The sequence below is a fragment of the Mirounga leonina genome, unplaced genomic scaffold, assembly GCF_011800145.1.
Source record: "Mirounga leonina isolate KUSES-001 unplaced genomic scaffold, KU_Mleo_1.0 Mir_151, whole genome shotgun sequence".
In the NCBI taxonomy this organism is placed as follows: domain Eukaryota; kingdom Metazoa; phylum Chordata; class Mammalia; order Carnivora; family Phocidae; genus Mirounga; species Mirounga leonina.
The window spans coordinates 8,369,014-8,388,202 of NW_023270377.1; the positions used below are offsets into that span (position 1 = coordinate 8,369,014).

A 19,189-nucleotide genomic window follows, 5' to 3' on the forward strand; every position below is an offset into this window, starting at 1 on the left:
CCCCTCTGGCTAACGCGGCCTGCCGGGGTTGCTTTGCCCACAGTGATTCCACCACCACCGCTTTCTCCTTGGTGAGAATGTAAGTCAAAGCAGCAGCCCTGACTGAGGGCTGATCCTGAAACTATTGGCGAGGCCAATCAGGACTGTCAGACCCCGCGAATCGCGTTTCCGGCGGTGCTGACACGTCTCTCTCGCCTGCTGGCCCGCTGGGGCAGGCGGTCCGATCGCGCTCGCACGCCGCCGCCGCCTCGCCCACAGTGAGCGCCCTCAGCTCGTGCCTTGCTTTCCACACAGGGTCTCTCTCCGTAACAGGCCTGCTGCTTTATAGTGGGGTAACCCCTTCCACTATATCCCAAGTAGGAGTCCTACCCCCAAAATGCAGCGACACAACAGACATCACATTTGTTGCTCTGTTATAACCCCGAATTCAATCCATTTTGCTTTGGACGTTGGCATAAAAATATCTGAGATCTGGGGCGCCTGGGTGGCTCAGTCGTTAAGCGGCTGCCTTTGGCTCAGGTCATGATCCCAGAGTCCTGGGATCGAGTCCCACATTGGGCTCCCTCCTCGGCGGGAAGCCTGCTCTCCCTCTCCCACTCCCGCTGCTTGTGTTCCTGCTCTCGCTATCTCTGTCTCTGTCAAATAAATAAATAAAATCTTTAAAAAAAAAAAAAATATCTGAGATCTTACCTAAGGCTTCTGATATCCTCTTTAATAATGGTTTCAGGAAAATAAACCCTTGGGCACCTCTCACACTATTACCTCATTCTCGTTTCATGTGAAACCCTAATGGCCAGGTCCCCAGGTTTTCGTCCTGTTTTAAGGGTGTTCATTCACTGTGAGGGACATATTTTCCCCAGAGACCTAGGCGTGTGCTCATTATCTCAAGGGCTCTTTATCGTCATAATACTGAACCCTCGTGGGAAAAGTGGCTACTTTTCACTAAAACAGTGTTCATGGTTTCTAAGCAAAGTAGTCCGTAGGTTAGTATATTAAATTCTGATTACATTAAAGTAGCAGTAAATATTCACTTATGAGGTCATTTTATATAAGGGAATGTAACATCTAAAAGCTTACTTTCATTGTGAAGAACACGAATATAAATATTACCGCTTTATATACTGGAAACGGCATAGACCCTCACAATGCAAAACAAAATGTGCATGTTGTAGAGTGGTATCGTACCATATGTGTCTTTAGTTTATACAAATACACAACAGGGAGATAAGGTATACAGGGAAGGGCGGCGACATAACAATTTGGATAGTGCAGGTGATTCTGCTCCCTTTCCCCCAAGCATTTGATAAATAAGCTTTGGCACGAGCATGAGGTAGGAGAGCTAAGTCTATCGTTCCCTTGGGCCTGTCCACAATGTGGAAATCTCTGTCCTGATTGTGGTTCTAGTATTTAAAGACATGCCTATTCCAAATTAGCATGGCCCTGAATAGAAGACAACTACTTTGTCCAGTGTTTAACCAAAGAAACTTTGTCCAGTATGTTCCAACACAGGAGAAAAACCTGTTTGCTAGATGTACGTATAACAATACACCACACCTAATGGGTAACTTAACAGAAAAGTGTGCTTTTGCCCACACTGACCACGCTTTTAGACAGAGCTTACAATCTAACTCCTCCACCCTTTTTAAGCTGTGACTCTCTTGCATACACCTAAGTCACACAGACACACATAAAACATATCTTCTCTCCTCCCGCTAGAGGGCAGCCGTGTATAGACTTGGAGCTTAGAGGTTCAGGAAAAAAAAAAACAGCAAACCAGTTAATCAGACTTACAAGTGTATTTAGAATTCTACAGTTTTATGTTACCTTGAATGTGGCAAATGCATCTGAAGCTATGTCAAATGTTGACATTTCGACATATCTGAAGAAATCATAAAATTGTTCTGACCACAAAATGATTTTTGCAAGTGGTTCATGTCTGATGCATTCTCTCAACATTATTCCACAATTTAGAGCTATTTCTGGAGATTCATACCTGCAAAAAGAAAAACAAACCATGATTGCTGTTTTAAAACTCCTCTAACACTGAACAGTTCAAATTTTTAGAACAGGAAGTTTCAGATGTGTCCTAATTGACCAGAGAAGGTTACAAAAGGCATCCCTCTCAGAGGAGGGTCTGTGCTCAGGTTAACTTACTCTAGAGGGCGCACACATATTAGCTGGTGATAACTGCTTCAAACCAAAGAAAAATAACAATAAATAAACGTTCATAATTTATTAGCTAAAAGATTTGAGAAGTATGTAGGGTCTGACTTCCAAAAAGGGGCTAGATTTACGTGTGGTGCTCTCAAGACTTCAGAAAACCCAAAAGCTGAATCAAAAACCATTATGAAACAGAATCGTTTCCCAAATTCATAGTATCTAAACAGGGCTATCAAATATACAGCATTTATACTTCATTGTTTCGATTCAATACTCAAAATAGAACCTTCAAGACTCTGGGCAACATGAACCCTACAAAGTTAAAAAGCCTGATCCTGAGGAGGTCACAGAGCGCTTGTCAGGAGAGCCTGGAGGACTCTCGGACTCTCGCAGTGGGTGCCGGGGACGCCCCGGCAGCAGTCATGCACACACGGCTGTGTCTCACCTTGGTCAGAAAGGAGCCCCATTTTCCTCTCGGCCGCGCTGCCCGCCCCCTTCTGCCGGCTGCCTAGCCTCGGGGACTGGCCTTGGCCCCTCCACCGCCTCTCGGCCCCTCCACCGCCTCTCGGGCCGCATGCACCGGCTCTGTGTCTTTCCCACCTACCGGCTCCTCAACCCTCCCGCATTCGTTGCATTTCCCAACATTCTACTTGCAAAAGACCTCTTCCTGGCTAAAAGAAACTTCTCTCACCACATAAATTCTACTCCTTAGTATCCCAACAGTGCCAACCTTTGCATCTCTGTCTCTGAAAAAGGAAAAGAAAAAGCTCTCTGTTCTCCTTTTTACCCCTCGCGAGGACTGTTCCTACTTCTGGCCTGGCTGAGGGCGTTCCTCCGTGGCCGCTGGCCTGCTGGTGATCGCCCGGACAATTTCACGGCTCCCACCATGACTCCACAGTTCCCTTACTCAGGTCTGCTCCTGAACTCTAGTTAGGCATTTTCTGTTGCCTCTGGACAACTTCAGTTAAGGGTCTACCATAAGCACTACATATGTAAATTCAAATCTCATCTTCCTCCGCAAAACAGTCACCCTCCCCTGCTTCCTCGTTTCTATAATTTGGCGCCACGATTTTGTTTCAGATACCTGGGTCTAAAACAGGTCTTCCAGAACTTTCTCATCTGATAATGTAAGTGTTCTATACCTGTGCTGTCCACTGTGGTAGTTACTACTAGGCCACACGTGGCTACTGAGCACTTGAAATTTGGCTAGCATGACTGAGGGATTGAATTCTAAATGTTAATTTAAATGGATTTAAAACAAAATGATGGTGTGTGTTTAGTAGGTACTGCATTGGACAGAACAGTTCACACTTTCCCCCTTTCAGCACATCCAAACCTTCCCATCTTCGGTGTCACCACCACCCACCCTTTTTAAGACTTCTCTGAAATATTTTAGTTTCATTTCCTTTCATCCATCCCCACTGGGATTAACTCACACCTAGAGAAAAGCAAGAGCTCCCTAACCAGCATCTTTGTTTAAGCTGTGTCTTAACCATTTTACCCAACACGACAAGGGTATCAACAGCATTTCCAGCTTAGGAGTTCAAAATGATTTCTACTTGCCAATCAAATAAAGACAAACTTCTGGGCTTAATGTCCAGGCTTCTCCTTATGAGATCTGTTCCTACCGTACCAACGTCATCTTCCACTCGGCCATCCAGCACTCACTCCGATTATCTCCTTATTGCTGCCCATCACTATGTTCATTCCTGTCCCTGGACCCACTCTCTTTTTTTCTAACTATGCAAACTCCAAACCCTCTGGAACTCCAATCATTAGTCTCGCCTCTTTTATCAGCCCTTGCCTCATTGACTAAACATTTTATCCCCTGAAATCCTACAGTACTAATCATTCTCTAGCAGTGGCATCCCTCTGTCGTACACGGGTTCATCACAGAGCCTCAAGAAGTTCCAAATGACTCCCTCTGTATCATGTGTGGCCCAGCAACTAGAATGCTGACTGACGCTTTGGTCATGAAAGTGTCTGCTCACAAAATGGCTGATTATACCATTCACCACTGATCTTAATTTAATAAGCAGGAGACTAGAAAGACAAGGGTAAGACAGTTTGGTACAACAAGTTGGGCAGGTTTTGATGGTGGTTTGTCAAGCTTGCCTTAAACGATTAAGCCATAAACCACTGAGTACAGGGCAAACAGTTACGCTGCACAACCTGTTAGCACTAGAGTGGAAAACACATTGACATTCAAGTCACCGGAGGAAAAAACTACTCCCTCCAGATGCAGTCAAGCACGAGCAACAAGATTATGTTCAAATGCACACAGACACCAGCAGCGTAAGTCCCCCGACGTCTAACAACAAAGTACTTCCAGCCTATGCAGGTGGTCATGTTGTACACGAGCAGTCTAAACTCACGAACTAAGGCACAGAAATCTTAAAAGGTAGTTCACAAGGCTCTTTGAAGAAATGGCTGTTTCCAAGTCTGGGGTAGGAACCCGTACAAAATGAGCAAGGGACATCTTGTGCCAGAAAGCAAGGAAGCTATCAAAGACTAATGGGGTCTTGCCATAAGGACACGGGCACCAACCTGAAGGAGCTTCCCAATGGCCCAATGATGACACAATGTGGATACAAAAATCTGGACACAATGACTGCAATGGACTGAAACACATCAAATATGTTTTAAATCCAACCCCCCCGCCCCCCGCCGGCTGGAGTTCATAAAGACTTGCTCACCAATTTAAAAGAACAGAAGACAAAGGAACACACTAAATGAAACCACAGGGATGCAAAATCCAAAATATGTGATTTTTCTATAGAACAAATGACCCAGTTGCTTCAACAAAGAAAAAAGAAGGCATAAGAGTCATATGAACCAAATTCAGTTTGTGGATCTTGCTTAGAACTGGATTTAAACAAACTAACTGAAAAATGGCATTCTGTGTGTGAAAGTCTGGGGCATCTGAACACTGAGTATAAGATAACATTGGGTTTGTAAATGGTTATCATGACTATGGTAAAAAACAAATCCTCGGATGTATTATGTATAAAATCCTAGGGATGCATACTAAGGGACTGTTGTGTGAGAGGAGGGAAAGGAGGAGGCAAGGGCAATGAAGTAGGAGTGACAGAAGGTTAGTGACGGTCAGAGCTGGGGAAGGGGTAGGAAAAGGCTGGTTATTTTCTTCCCTCCAGCTTTCTGCACACTTTCTACTCTTAGGGCTAAAAAAGGATGGGGAGACCAACACCAGCTGCATTTTCATTTCTCCTCCTCTCTTCCCTCACTGAGTTTTCTGCTCTGGCCCGCTCATGTGAGAGCTCTCAATTTTTCTTTAAATTGTACCTTAAAATTCTGAATTCACATGATTTTAACAATGTTTAGATCATACCTCTGGCTACTTTCAAGCGAAAATGTAGGCAAACTAATTTATGGATTTTAATAACCACTGCTTTCTATGGAAAAGGAAATACTCTGTTTAAAAATACACAAAGGCATCTGGAAGGTGCTCTAAGAACACCAAAATTTCAAACTACTCACTACATGTTTACACACGCAACTCTGGATTGGTAACAACAAAAAATTAGATGCCAAAAGTTCTGTATGGCAACATCTGAAGAAGCAACATAGATATTTAGAAATAGAAGGAAATAGAATGCTGGTATCAAACACATGCACTGACTCATGCTTTGTCTAAACAAGTTTGAACTTGGGGGAAGTGTTAAACCGCAGAGATATGAATCAGAGGGAGGCAAGCTATAAAGCGAGGGGTAGGAGAGCAAGCTGATTCACGCCAACAGTCATGCCAGTAAAACGCTTGTCCGCCAATTTAATAGAACAGCACCCAATGCTGGGACAAACAGATGCACACCAGACCCAGAGCTGGCAAACAAGTCCTGTATGAAACAACAGGGGGTAACCTTGCCAATCAGGGAGGCTCACTGTTGAGGGAGAAGAGGATTTGTTTTCAAGTTTTTAGGCTTTTTTGGTTTTGGTTTGTTTTTCAATACTAACAAACTACCATAAATGCCTGCTTATTAGTCCAGCTATTACCTCCAGGAAGATGCACTAAGTGGGTGAGCGAGCAGACACACACAGGTAAAAAGCGAAGGGCGGACTTCATAAGCGTGTTCTTTGTTGATGGAACACAGGTAAGCTATACAGCACCCCAGCTCCATTTCCTAGGCAGCTTCTACTGCCTCACAGTGTGCACATCTGTCCAAAGAAGACGTCTTTAGACAAAGCATTTAACTGACAGTTCATATAAACTTTTAAAATCTGGAGACTAGAAGTAAGACCACAGAAGACTTTTTTTCCTTCAGTTGTATGGGATTTGAGAATTTAAGGGCTCACGATTCACCCACTTTTAAACTCCCATATGGGCATTTTCAAATTCAATTTACCTCACTGGCCGAATTTTAAGGAGGGAAATGTGTTTAAGATGTTTGGAAAAATTAGCTGACTAAACTATAGAGAAAATACTTTCCCACATTTACCATTCTGTCTTTGCCCAAGACCATCTTTCCTTTTTATTTTTCAACTGAGAATATAAATTTTGTTACATTGTACATACCCTTTCAATAACATGAACAAAATATTCTGTTGAGTGCAGATGTATTCAACAGTAGGAGTTCTTGTACCAATTTGTCTTCTGAGAATATTGTTGAAAATTTGAGCCACGTCTTTTTTGCCCTATTAGGAATACAATCATTAAAATGTTTACCCGACTAACCACCAAAAAGCCCATCCACCCTCCCAAGTAAACTCAAATTAAGGCATTGCATATTTGTAATTATGACTGAATATCTGACTTCAAAATGTTCACAGATATTAAATTTTCGTATTTATAATTCCAAATTCTAAGTTTTAATAGTATACTATTTTTAATATGAGCAGTACGTTCACAAAGTGAAATCTTACTACATATAATTTCAACCATTTCTAACCCTTAGAATCATGTGGACTCAGATATGAAAAATAAAACCTTGCTACATGCTTACAATGTTCAGGGATCCGATTCCTGCCCATATGGAACAAGCAGCCTCAAATAAAATGCTTGCGTTGTAAACAATATATATAATTTCCTTTTATAGTGATGGAAGGAAGAGAAGCTGCATAAGCTGCATTCTGCTAGTATAATAAAACTAAAAGAATCTTGTAGGCAGCTGAGCTTTCATGGCAAATAGACATATCCCCCTATTAAGTTAGGTCTACTTCAGAGAGATTTTATATAGATTAATAATGAAGGCTCTAAGTACCACATGATGTAGCAGTTCAGAGGTCAGAATTATACAACTGTACTTTACTAAACAAAACAGAAGGACTTTATTGCTATACAGCGAACCTGATAATCAGAAAACTGCACAAGAAATTAACAAATGGAAAACAAACCCATGGGATTTTTCAGAATGGCCACCTCTTGTGAGGCTGACAAGCCTGCAGGAGAGTGAGTGAAATGCTACTTTCTGGCGCCTGAGATCCCGGGCCTGAGCTAGGTCAGGAGTGGCAATGGCAATCTCTAAGAACACATCTCAGTGGCACACACTGCTCTTACATTTAAGTCTCAAATGACTGTTAAATTCAGCGTCCGGGTTGGGGAATGAGATGGGTGGGCAAAGCAGAAGGAACTGGATGTTCCAGCGCATTCCCAACTTCACAGAGGAAAGAGAAATTGCTGTTGGTGGAATCTGATACACTATTAAAAATACATGAAATCATCTATATAAATGGAAATATCATTTTTATCTGTTCTACAGAATAGAAGTAAACTTTTATTATCCTTTATTATCAATATTATATTGAAGTTAACCTATGAACCACACCCTCCCATCGCTCTCCAACACTGAGTCTGATTATCCGTCTGCCATTCTCTCCTCTGATTTTTCAAGCACCTGCACAGACATCTAATTGATCACTCAGGACGATAAACGCTGGGCTTAAAACAAAGCACACCCATGACAAAGACTCAGAGGAACCTGCTCATAACCATGCCACGGCCCTTCACTACCATATATACTTCTCAGACTTCCTTTCAGACTGGTATCAAGGAACCATTATTCTCACTGTTAAGTTCACTAAATATCTAACATGGCACACGATTCAGCTGTATAAGCTTGGGCAATAATATCAAATGCCTACCAGGGCCAGGCAGGGGACACAGCTGGGTAAAGCAGGCCCTGGGACAGAAAAGCAAGCTGCTGTCCGCAGCACACGCCAGTGTGCCATGGGGTGGTAGGTGCTCTGTTCCAGCTGCGGGGCCATGGAGGCCTACAGGCTCCATGTTGACAGCGTCAACATTTTCAAGGGAAGCCAGAAATGCAAAACTGCGTATAAGGTCTCCTGCTATGTAACTGTTACCCTAACTTAAACATCTAAAAGCAGTGCCAAACAAACAGAACATATGATCTTCACTGTAATGAGTTCTTAGCAGGTTAGAAAAGCAAAAAAACAAAAAAACAAACCAAAACACAACGGGATATCCCCTAAGATCTCCCTACCTCTAATGTTCTATGGTCTTCTTTAGATTGTTGACTCCTTGAGAATCCAAGGCCAGTGAATTATGTAAAAGGGCAGCTACTTATTAAATATAATGTAAACAAAAGGGCACAACGAATACCGAAGAAACTTCATACGCAGTGTGGTGAAAGAGGAGGCGACCTGGCCGCGGCCTGAGGCGGCCCTGAGCTCCTGCCCCGCTCCGCTAATTAGGCAGGCAGCCTGGGCACGCTTGCAGGTCGGCGACCCCTGAGCCAAGAGCCTGACAGGAATCTTAGGATCTTTCGGAGGAGAGAACACAAGGAAAAGGGCCATGAAGAAGGCACCGTTTTTGAAAAGTTTTGAAAACTGATTTCTTACCTCAAAGTCAATGAGCTGTAAATCAGCTACCAGGGTGCTCAGGAGCCCGCTGTTATACAGTTCTTGAGCGAGCTGCGCCACGGCTTCGGTCTGCGGCTCTTTTTCGTTTGTGCCATATAGGATTTCTTTCATGGCAACCAGATTTTTGGAAACTTCTTCTGTGGCCTGATTTTGGGGGAGAGGAGAAAAACTCCTTTAAAAAAAACATATGACATGCGTCCAGTTGTTACATACCTTCTCTCTTGATTATATACCCACAGAGTGACGTAAAGACACAAAGGTGGACAAGTTCCGTCGAGGCCCTCGGGAGCTGAGCACGCGTGCATAAGCACACGTGAGGACTGACACACGCGTTCCAGGGGGAAGGCCAGCAGATTCACAACATGTGCGCTCGAATGCTGAAAGCAGTGTTGTTATGGTAGAAACAGAACAGGGAGAGAAGGTTCAAGTCTGCCTCCTCTGGGAGGGAAATGACATGGAAGAGGCCCCTGAGCCGACCCCAAGAACAGAGAGCCACGGATGAGCAAGGACGAGGGAAAGGGGGATTGAGGAAAAGGAATGGCATGAGGTGGGGATGAAGGAGGGGGAGAAGCACAGAGTCTGTCTGAGGAAAGGTGTGGAGGGAACAAGGGAATGACAGCAGAAGGTGGCTTTGAATGCTGAGCTAAAATGTTAGCAATAATCATTGGAGAGCCTCCACTTCTGGCTAAGATAGAGGAACAAGAGCCAGATTTACCTTCCCCCATGAAAAAGACGACAAAAGAGGAGAAATGATATGAAACAATAAATTTTATTTATTTTTATTTATTTTTAAAGATTTTATTTATTTATTTGACAGAGACAAGAGACAGCGAGAGCAGGAACACAAGCAGGGGGAGTGGGAGAGCGAGAAGCAGGCTTCCCGCTGAGCAGGGAGCCCGATGTGGAACTCGATCCCAGGACTCTGGGATCGTGACCTGAGCTGAAGGCAGACGCTTAATGACTGAGCCACCCAGGCGCCCGAAACAATAAATTTTAAACACTGAACTTCAGCCAGCACAGGACAGTGACCCCTGCGAGAAGGGGAAGAAATGAAGTGAAACTCACAACTGCCCCAGTGTCCTGCCTGGAGAAGGGTTTCTAGGCCCCAGCGCAGGGAGGGGGGGGTCTCCAGGAGTTGAGGAGACAGAGCTGGGAATCTGCAGGGCAGAGTACCAGAGAGCAGAGAGGTGTGCAAAGACACACTGCTTCTTCAGCGGAGTACTGATAAGCCTGTGCACGTGAGGAACACACCCACAGTCAGGGAGCAGCCTGCCCATCTCTCGGCTTCTCCAGAAAACCTCCTCTCAGCTTCTTCAACTATTCTTTTACGAAAGGTAAGGCTAATGTTGCAATCCCGTCTAGGATGGAATGATGCAGAAGACACTAGACCATGACTTCCCCATAAATGTCACAAATGGTAATGTAGCCCGAGGCTACCCTTAAGAATTTTTGCAATTAAATCATGTAATTCACTGAAGCCAGGTCTCTGAGTGACACTGCATGCAATGAAGGCCTTACCTCTTCTCGCTATTTAACTGAACCTCGTTAACAGACCATTGTTCAACACTGTGGACCTACTTCTGGATTCTGAAGGACATCCAACATACCAGCTATCACTCTCATATCTGCATTATCTGCAAATCTGATAGGTATACCTCCCACGGCCTCAATCATTAACCAAAACACCGAAAAGGAAATAATTCTGAACGGAACCTACCATTATGCCTTTGAATCATCATGCTCTTTTCATTAACCATCTACTAATAATCTTTGGGCATGGTCTCTCAGCCACTTACATATAAACCTATTCCCAAATCATGTTCAAAAGACTTTTTGTTAAATACTTGGATAAAATAACATTTGACCCTTGAACAACAAGGGTCTGAACTGTGCTAGTCCGCTTATACACGCATTTTTTACAGGACAGTACTAGAAATGTATTTGCTCTTCCTTATGATTCTCTTAACGACATTTTCTTTCCTCTAGCTGACTTTAAGAATACAGCATACGATACATATAACGTACAAAATGTGGTAACTCGATGTTATCAGCAAGACTTACGGTCAGCTGTAGGCTACTAGTAGTTAAATTCTGGGGGAGTCAAAAGTTTTATGTGGATTTTTGACTGTGTGGGGGGTCGGCACCCCTTGACCCCCTTACCCTGTGCTGGATAGTATTTCTTCCACATTTCCTGAATATAAGACAATGAAATTAAATTAATTTGGTATGACCTTTTTCCTAAGCCTATGCTGATTTTTACTGACTCCGACTTTCTTTTCTAAATGTGTAAGATCATCCTACTAATCCTATGCAGAACTTCTTCAGTATCAGTGGTCCACAGAATCTTTACCTTCTCCGTTCAGCTGTTACTGCCCTATTCTGTGAATGCCTTAGATTTCTGACAGCAGCTCATCATCCCATATACCAAGTTTAAGTTCCCCAAAATGTACTTTTTGGGGGCCAGTAGATAAAATCATTTATCAAGAGAAAATGCTCTCTTAAAAGCTAATTACATGTGTTACTTCTGTAATTTCATTTTATTAATCTTTATTCTTAAGACGATTTTCTCTGACAGGGAAGAGCTTGGCATTTAGTGCATTTCCTGAGTTTATTATCTGTTGATTTTATACTAGTGACCCTAAGTAGTAGGCCTCAGCCCCCTGTGCATCTCTGGCTAGATCACCATTTTGAGGCTCTTGGCAACCTTTCATATGCCTCAGCTTACATATGCTCTTCTATGAAATCATGATATGATTTTAGATTTGAATTCAGACCATACTCTATGCTTTCTCTGACAGCAAAAGATGAATAAGAAGGGAGGGGGGTGATAGCTAAAAGGTATGAGGTTTCTTTTTGAAGTGATGAAATGTTCCAAAATTGACTATGGTTATGGTTGCACATTATCTGTGAATAAACTAAAAACCACTGAAATGTACACTTTGGGTGAATTGTGTGAGTTATCTCAATAAAGATATTAAAAACAACAACAACAGGAAGGAGAGAAGCAAGGAAATCGAAAGCAACTTACAGTATTTCTCAGATGAAAGGCAACCCGGACCCACATGTAAAGCCCTCTTCTTCCCTCTCAGAAGACACTGTCACCTATATTATGGGTTGGAGGGGGGACACCCATGGCATTCCCATATCTGCTAACCACTGTACTCGTCTGCTTATGTGGATGCTTCTGGATTCCACTCACCCTCTGGATTTCTGAGGAACTGACTCGTCCATTTTCTCACCTCCTTTTATCATACAGCCAACTCCCTCTCACTTGATTTTTCCTTCCAATCAGTTTTAAATATGATCAAGACTCCCATTAACAAAATCAAACAAGCTCTCCCTTGGCTAACACCATAGCCCCCTCCCGGCTACTGCCCACCTGTAAACAAACCTCTAAAAAGCATCCACCTGTGTGTGCTATAGTCCACATCTCCTTCCCGGTCCCTCCCAGCCCAATCCCATGGGGCTTCTCCACCTAGCACTTCACAGCTTTTAGCCAGTCACCAAAGACCTGCCTGCCAGGAAATACAATTCTCTGTCTTTAGTACATGTTAGCTCTTGGCAGCATCTGAAGGTGTTGATTACACCCTTCTTTTAAAACTGCTCCTCCCTTGTTCTCTGTGACTCACCACCACCCTAATTTTTCCTGCCTGTCTCCTTGGTTGCTCCTTTGGCCTCCTTCTTGGCTCATCCCTCTTGACATGGCCATTTAAATATTGGGAATTCCTCAAGGCAGGGTACAAGGCCTATTCTTCTCATTCTATCATCTCTCCCAAAGTGATGTCATCCACACCCACAGCTTTAATTAACACCTCAGTGCAGATACCTCACAGATGCCTATCTCTAATCCAGTTCTCCTATTAGTACATTCAGCAGCCTATCTGAAATGTCTCCACTTGAATGTCTCAAGGTACCTCAAACCTAATGCAATTGAAAACAGAACTCATGATCTTGCCCTAATGCCTGATATTCTTCCCTTGTTCTCTATTTCAGGGAATGATACCACTACTGATGCTCTTATGCATGTTGGAAACTCAGAAGCCATCCTCAACCCTTCCCTCTTTCTCACCCCACCTCAATATCTAATTCACCATCATGTCTCCCAAATCCATCCATTTATCCCCATACCCCCCATCCCCCCACCCCCATCAGAGTCCGCAATCAGAGTCCACACAATTCTTGCCTGGACCAGTCTAAGTAGCCCACTGACTGATTTCCCTATAATCCATTCTCCACATCACAACTAGAATGATCCTTTCTTAATACAAATACGATTGTCATGACTTCTGCTTCAAAAATGCTCCAATTACCTATTACTCTTGGGATGGAGAAAATTTCTTAACATGGCCCCTAAGACCCTGCATGGTCTGACCCTCCCTGTCTAACCTTACTCTGCACTACAGTTCCTCCCCCACCATCTCTATGCCACTCCTCTGGTCACACTGGTATCCTTTCAGGATCCCCGCATATGTGGCCTCCTAGGCCCACGCCCTGCCCCCACCTCTTGGCCAACTCACATTCTTCCTTCATCTCTCAGCTCAATGATCACTTCCTCAGAGGAGACTTTTCTCGTTAAATTCACCACCACCACATGCTTCTTTTCTCACAGTTGTATGTAATTCTGCTTTTCCTTGTGATTTCTAATTAATGTGTTCCCTTCTACTCCATCAGTGGCCCAGCGCTGGCAGGTACACTATACATGCTTGATGAATGGTTGAAAATCAGTAATCTTGAGCACCAGGATATAAAAAAAAAATCCAGATGAAAACTGGATGTAGGAAAATGTGATGTTACCACACCATGAAGGCAAGGAATTCCTAAAAAACATAGTGATCCAAGAAAGGCAATCTACCTGACAGAGCTACAGGAGTGAGCAATGAAAACAAATCCCTGTGTTCTCACAGAGAACAGTCTGGAAGAAGACACCCCAAACTGAGCATAGTCTGCCTATGAGGACAGGGAAGAAGAATACTTTCACTTTTCACTCTACTTCAGAATTGTATGTTTTACAATTTACATTTTACTTTTACATCCAAGCTTAGTTGCCACCTACAGAGGATAATTAGCAGCATGATATAAAAAAACTAAAACTCATCAACCTTATTATTTATTAGCAGTCCTGATACATGAGAGAGATTAAGTTCATATTTCAACTGATGACTTATAATTTTATGCATATTTCAACTACTTGTGTGATTTCTGTTCCCCATTATATGGATAATTACAAGTTGATTAAACAAAACCTTAAAAAAAAAAAAAGATGTCCAAAGTTTCCTAAAAGATCATCAGAAAACCTTGGGCACCTGGGTGGCTCAGTCGGTTAAGTGTCTGCCTTCGTCTCAGGTCATGATCCCAGGGTCCTGGGATCGAGTCCCACATTGGGCTCCCTGCTCAGCACGGAGTCTGCTTCTCCCTCTTCCCCTCCCCGCTGCTTGTGATCTCCCTTACTCTCTCTCTCAAGTAAATAAATTAAAAAAAAAAAAAGAAAAGATCAGAAAACCTTAAGAAGTATTTCACCAGAAAAGGTGATGCGTCAAGTGTTTACTGAATGAAGATAGCATACAGAACAAATAAACTTGTCTGTTCTTGTGTAGGTTTGGCTTGGCGCCCTTCATCGGCATTCACATCTGGGAGCCTGCCTAGTCCCCCATCTCTGGCCTCCTGGCATTAAGTCAACATGTTCTCTGCCTCTCTGACCACATCCTCCTTATTGCACCTCCCCGTCTGTCCCTTCACAGCTACCGAGTAAGGGAGTCACACTTACTGCTTCTCCAAGCATGATACCCTTTCAAGCTGCTGAGACGATCGTATTACCTCATCCATGGGGCTCCTTAATGACCATGTTACCTGTCCCACTAAGACTGCACGTTTCAGGGGGCGCCTGGGTGGCTCAGTCGGTTGAGCAGCTGCCTTCGGCTCAGGTCATGGTCCTGGAGTCCCGGGATCGAGTCCCGCATCGGGCTCCCTGCTCGGCAGGGAGCTTGCTTCTCCCTCTGACCCTCCCCCATCTCATGTACTCTCTCTCTCTCTCTCATTCTCGCTCTCTCAAATAAATAAATAAGTCAAAAAAAAATTCATTAAAAAAAAAGACTGCACGTTTCAGTGCTGTGCATGCCCACAGCAACGGATCTCTTGTTCCCCTAAATAATGCTGGATGTCCTTCACTGAAACTTTCTCTACTTCAGCTTCCAGGGTTCTGAACACTGTAGAGAAAGTGCTGGAAACCTGTGTACACTTAGTCTGCTAACATTCATGATGTTCGACAGCCTTCAATCCAGTCAGAAACATTTCTTCCGACTGCATTATTTCCAACCAGTAACGCCTAGTAGCAGATGCGTCAAAATTGCTCCATTTTCCTCAAGAGACTTCAGTGTCTCTCTCTCTCTGCTCCCTATCTGAACATCTTGCTTCACTCTTTCCATGTTGAGATAAGACTTCATAATGAAAACACCCTCAACTTCTCCATCCATCTTGATGTACTTCTGCCATCCTCCATCCCAACCCTGGACACACACCAGAATCACTTGGGGGACTTTTAAAAAAGATGCCCAATCCCCTCAAGAGACTTATTAATGACAAAAGGAAAAACAGTACTTTCACATGCAGACACCATCATAACCATGTGACAGAAGTAAGGCAATGGTAACGGGACCATTGACCTCATGTGCCTCCGGGCACCGCCAAGTGTACAGCATTACTTCTGGGATTTTCTTGCCAAAAAGGCACCACCTGCATTGAATCATGAGGAAACATCAGCCAAACCCAAACTAAGGAACAGTCTACAAAACAACTGGCCAGTACTCTTCAAAAGTGTCCAGGTCATGGGAGTCAATGGAAGACTGGGACACTGTTCCAGATTAAAGGAGAATTAAGGAGATGTGACAAATAAATGCAATGTGTCATCCTGAACTGGATCCTGGGCCAGAAAAAGGACATGAGTAGAACAACTGATGAATCTGAGAGAGACCCATGGATTAGTTAATATTATCATATAAATGTCAGTTTCCTGATTCTGATCATTAGACTGGTTATGAAAAATGTTAACATTTGGGGAAGCTGGGAGAAAAGAAAGAAACTCTTTCTGCAATCATTTTATAAGTCTAAAAAGTTCACCTACTCTCTTATTTTGCTTTTTCTTCACAGGTGAGAGGCAGCCCTCCTGAGTTCCTAGGCTGATGGCTCTATATATGTGTGCTGGAGAAAGGGCCTCTTGCCTCCAGTCCCCCATGGGCAATTTTGCTAGTTGTGTGGCCTCGTGGAAGGTGCAGATTCCATACCTTAAGATCTCAAATTCCAAATAAAGGCTCTTCCAATTCTCTACTGCCCCATCCTCTCTCCTCACTCTCTCGCCCTGACATCTTTGTCTCTCCTCAAGCAACCCTGAGTGCTCACACTACTCCTCTCCACCGTCGGAGCCCCCACACCCACAAAGCCTTCCCTCACTTCCCCCGCTCTCCTCCTCTGATGCCACAGCAGTTGTTACCCTGTTTCAGCCCCCGGCCTTGTAGGGTCAGATCTTCTCATCTCTACCTCTCATTTCCCAAACTTATTACAGGGCTTTGGAAAAGTCCTGCTTACACGTTTTTATTCCCTCCCTGCTCCAATGTCTATGATGGTGACTTGCACACGGTCTGACTTCAGGATTTTGTTAATGGACTCAATTGTCTAAGACATTTCAGTCAGTTGAACACGGTGTTCTGGGACACCGATGCTACCCTTGGGTGGCCAGTGAGCATCATATTAAGTTTCATGGGCACAGACTACTAAGAGCAGCCAACTGTTTCACAAATACATGGTCATGAAGAGAAGCACGTGAAAGAATTAGCCCCCTCATGACCAGCCACTCACTTGACTGGAAAACGATGTGGATCATGCCTCACTAATCATGCTGCTGTGGATCATGCTGTTGCCCTGTCTAGGTAAGAAGCACAGAAGTTCTTAGTTGTTTTCTTGAGGCTTTCTGAGCCACACACAGTGGGAATTTGGGGATACCCAGTGGAGCAGAGTCACAGAGAAAAGAATCTGGGGCTTGAGAGAGCTTCTCAGGGTCAAGGCTCCAAGTTGAGAAGCACTGTCGATACTGCCGGGGGGGAGGCATATTAATCCTCTGCCAGAAGCCTCACTGACTTCCACGTACAACGGACTGGTAACAAACTTTATTTTTAGTTAATATCTCCAAGAGATATTTTTAAATTAACAATTTAAGTTACAGGATCAACTTAAGTAGTGACCAGTATTCCGAAGTTCATATTGCACACTCACTTCGCTGGTAACAATATCAGAACTGTATCACTTTTCCTCCCAGGGGGAGGACATAGGAACTACTTCAAATTTTTAAGTGTAGTATCCATATAATAACTTCTCCAATTAGAACTAAGGCTGGGAGTCTTTCCACTGCCTGTTTTCCCATTAAAAAACACAGCAAAGTGGGAAATTAAGAAATTAGTAAGCCAAACACTAGTAAAAATGGCCTACATCAAGACCTCCAAAAACTCAGAAGGTTTTGTGTTAAAGCTCTAGCCTTAAGCCCAATGTTCCCACAGTACCCATCACTGTACTATTTTACCATCATTAGTGGCAACCACTGAGACACAAAGCAGTGATGTGAAAAAATTTCAGAAGACAAAAGGAGATATTCACTTACCCATTAGTGCTTCTAGACCATGTCCCTGACGTGCTCATAGCCATTTCACCCACTCCCCCTCTGGACGCAACAAGGCCCAACTATCAGCAGATCTCAAAGTGGCTTCATAGTAGGAGTGAAAGGTGACAAGGTGGCTACTGACAGGTGCAGGCACGGGGTTGTGGGGTTTTCAGAAAACTGGGTCTGCCCACTCTCTTACCCTCAATTTTTAATAAAGTTAACTAGGTAAACCTAACTTTAAATATAAAGCACATTTAAAGATAAACACAGCAAAAGTAATATGTTTAAAGTATAGATATGCCTGATTTATAAATTATAAGGCAAAAAAACCCTTTAAAAGATAGTCTGCTTTAAAATAATAATTAAGTTAAAATGGTACAATATTTTTTCCCTCCTGCCAGAGGTAAAGACTTCAAAAAGAAGTCTGGTGGGTGAGAAATAAATTGGTACAACACACTGGATGGCAATTTGGCAAAATGTATCAAAAAGCTTTAAAAGGTGTAATAGCTCTATAAATCACACATTATACTTCCAGGAATTTACCCTAGGGAAATAGATAATTACACAAAGATATAAGTATAAGCAGTGTGATTTATAATAGCAAAGAATTAGATGAAAAGTTATCCCATTGAACTGGTTAAATTATAATGTCCCCATAAAATGGAAGACCACGGCAAGCTTTAAAGGTAATTAAGTAGATCTATACTGACAATGCAAAGATGTTAACATTAAACCTGAAAGATAAACCAGGTTACAGAATAATATGCTCCCACATTCATTACTTATTTGCCCGGGGAGAGAGAGGGCGGGGGGACATATGAATGAGAATCTGTGCAGATATCCTACCGTGTCAACAGGAGTCATTTCATGCGGTAGTGGAATGAGGAGGAGCTTTAAATATAAAGAGATTATATATGTATCAATCACAACCATTAGGCATAATGGAAGGAGCACAGCTCTCTCCTACACCAACCCAGACGCCTCGCAACCCCTTGTTACCTACAGAGTGCTTAGGAAAAGAGAAAGAGAGAGAAGTTGCAGATGTCAGCCTCCTCTTCTCCACCAAATGACTTCAAATGAACAGGGCTTTGGCAAATAGATGCTGAAGTAAGGAGAAAGATCTGATGACTAAGGTTGTGAGCCAGGAACATAAAGGCAACACTTCTTTCTTTTTTAAAAAGATTTTATTTTTAAGTAATCTCTACACTAAACATGGGGCTCAAACTTACAACCCAGAGATCAAGAGTCGCATGCTCTCCTGACTGAGCCAGCCAGGCGCCCAAGGCAACACTTCTTCAGTCAGGAGGAGACAGACCAACCAATTTTCTCAGAGAAAATGAATTATGAATTGAAATGTGAAATTTAGAGCGACGCTGCAATATGGAATCAGAGCATCTTAAATGTTGAAAGGAACATCAGAGATCATACAAATAAGTGGATTTTTAAAGAAGATTTGCTTATTTGAGAGAGAGCATGCGTAAGCAGCAGGGGGCAGGGGGGTGGAGAGGGAGAGGGAGAAGGAGTCTTTTTTTTTTTTTTTTTTTTTTTTTG

General features: G+C 43.2%; 1 protein-coding gene across 1 annotated transcript in view; it reads right to left on the minus strand.

Annotated features, from left to right (window-relative positions):
• CAB39 (calcium binding protein 39) overlaps nucleotides 1–19,189 on the minus strand; it is an 86,521-nt gene that overhangs the window by 16,164 nt on the left and 51,168 nt on the right. The window contains exons 3-5 of the mRNA XM_035006912.1: nucleotides 8,974–9,138; nucleotides 6,692–6,810; nucleotides 1,825–1,993 (exon numbers count right to left, since the gene is read on the minus strand). Of these exons, the coding sequence (XP_034862803.1) occupies nucleotides 1,825–1,993; nucleotides 6,692–6,810; nucleotides 8,974–9,138 (453 nt within the window). The remainder of the gene's footprint in view (nucleotides 1–1,824; nucleotides 1,994–6,691; nucleotides 6,811–8,973; nucleotides 9,139–19,189) is intronic.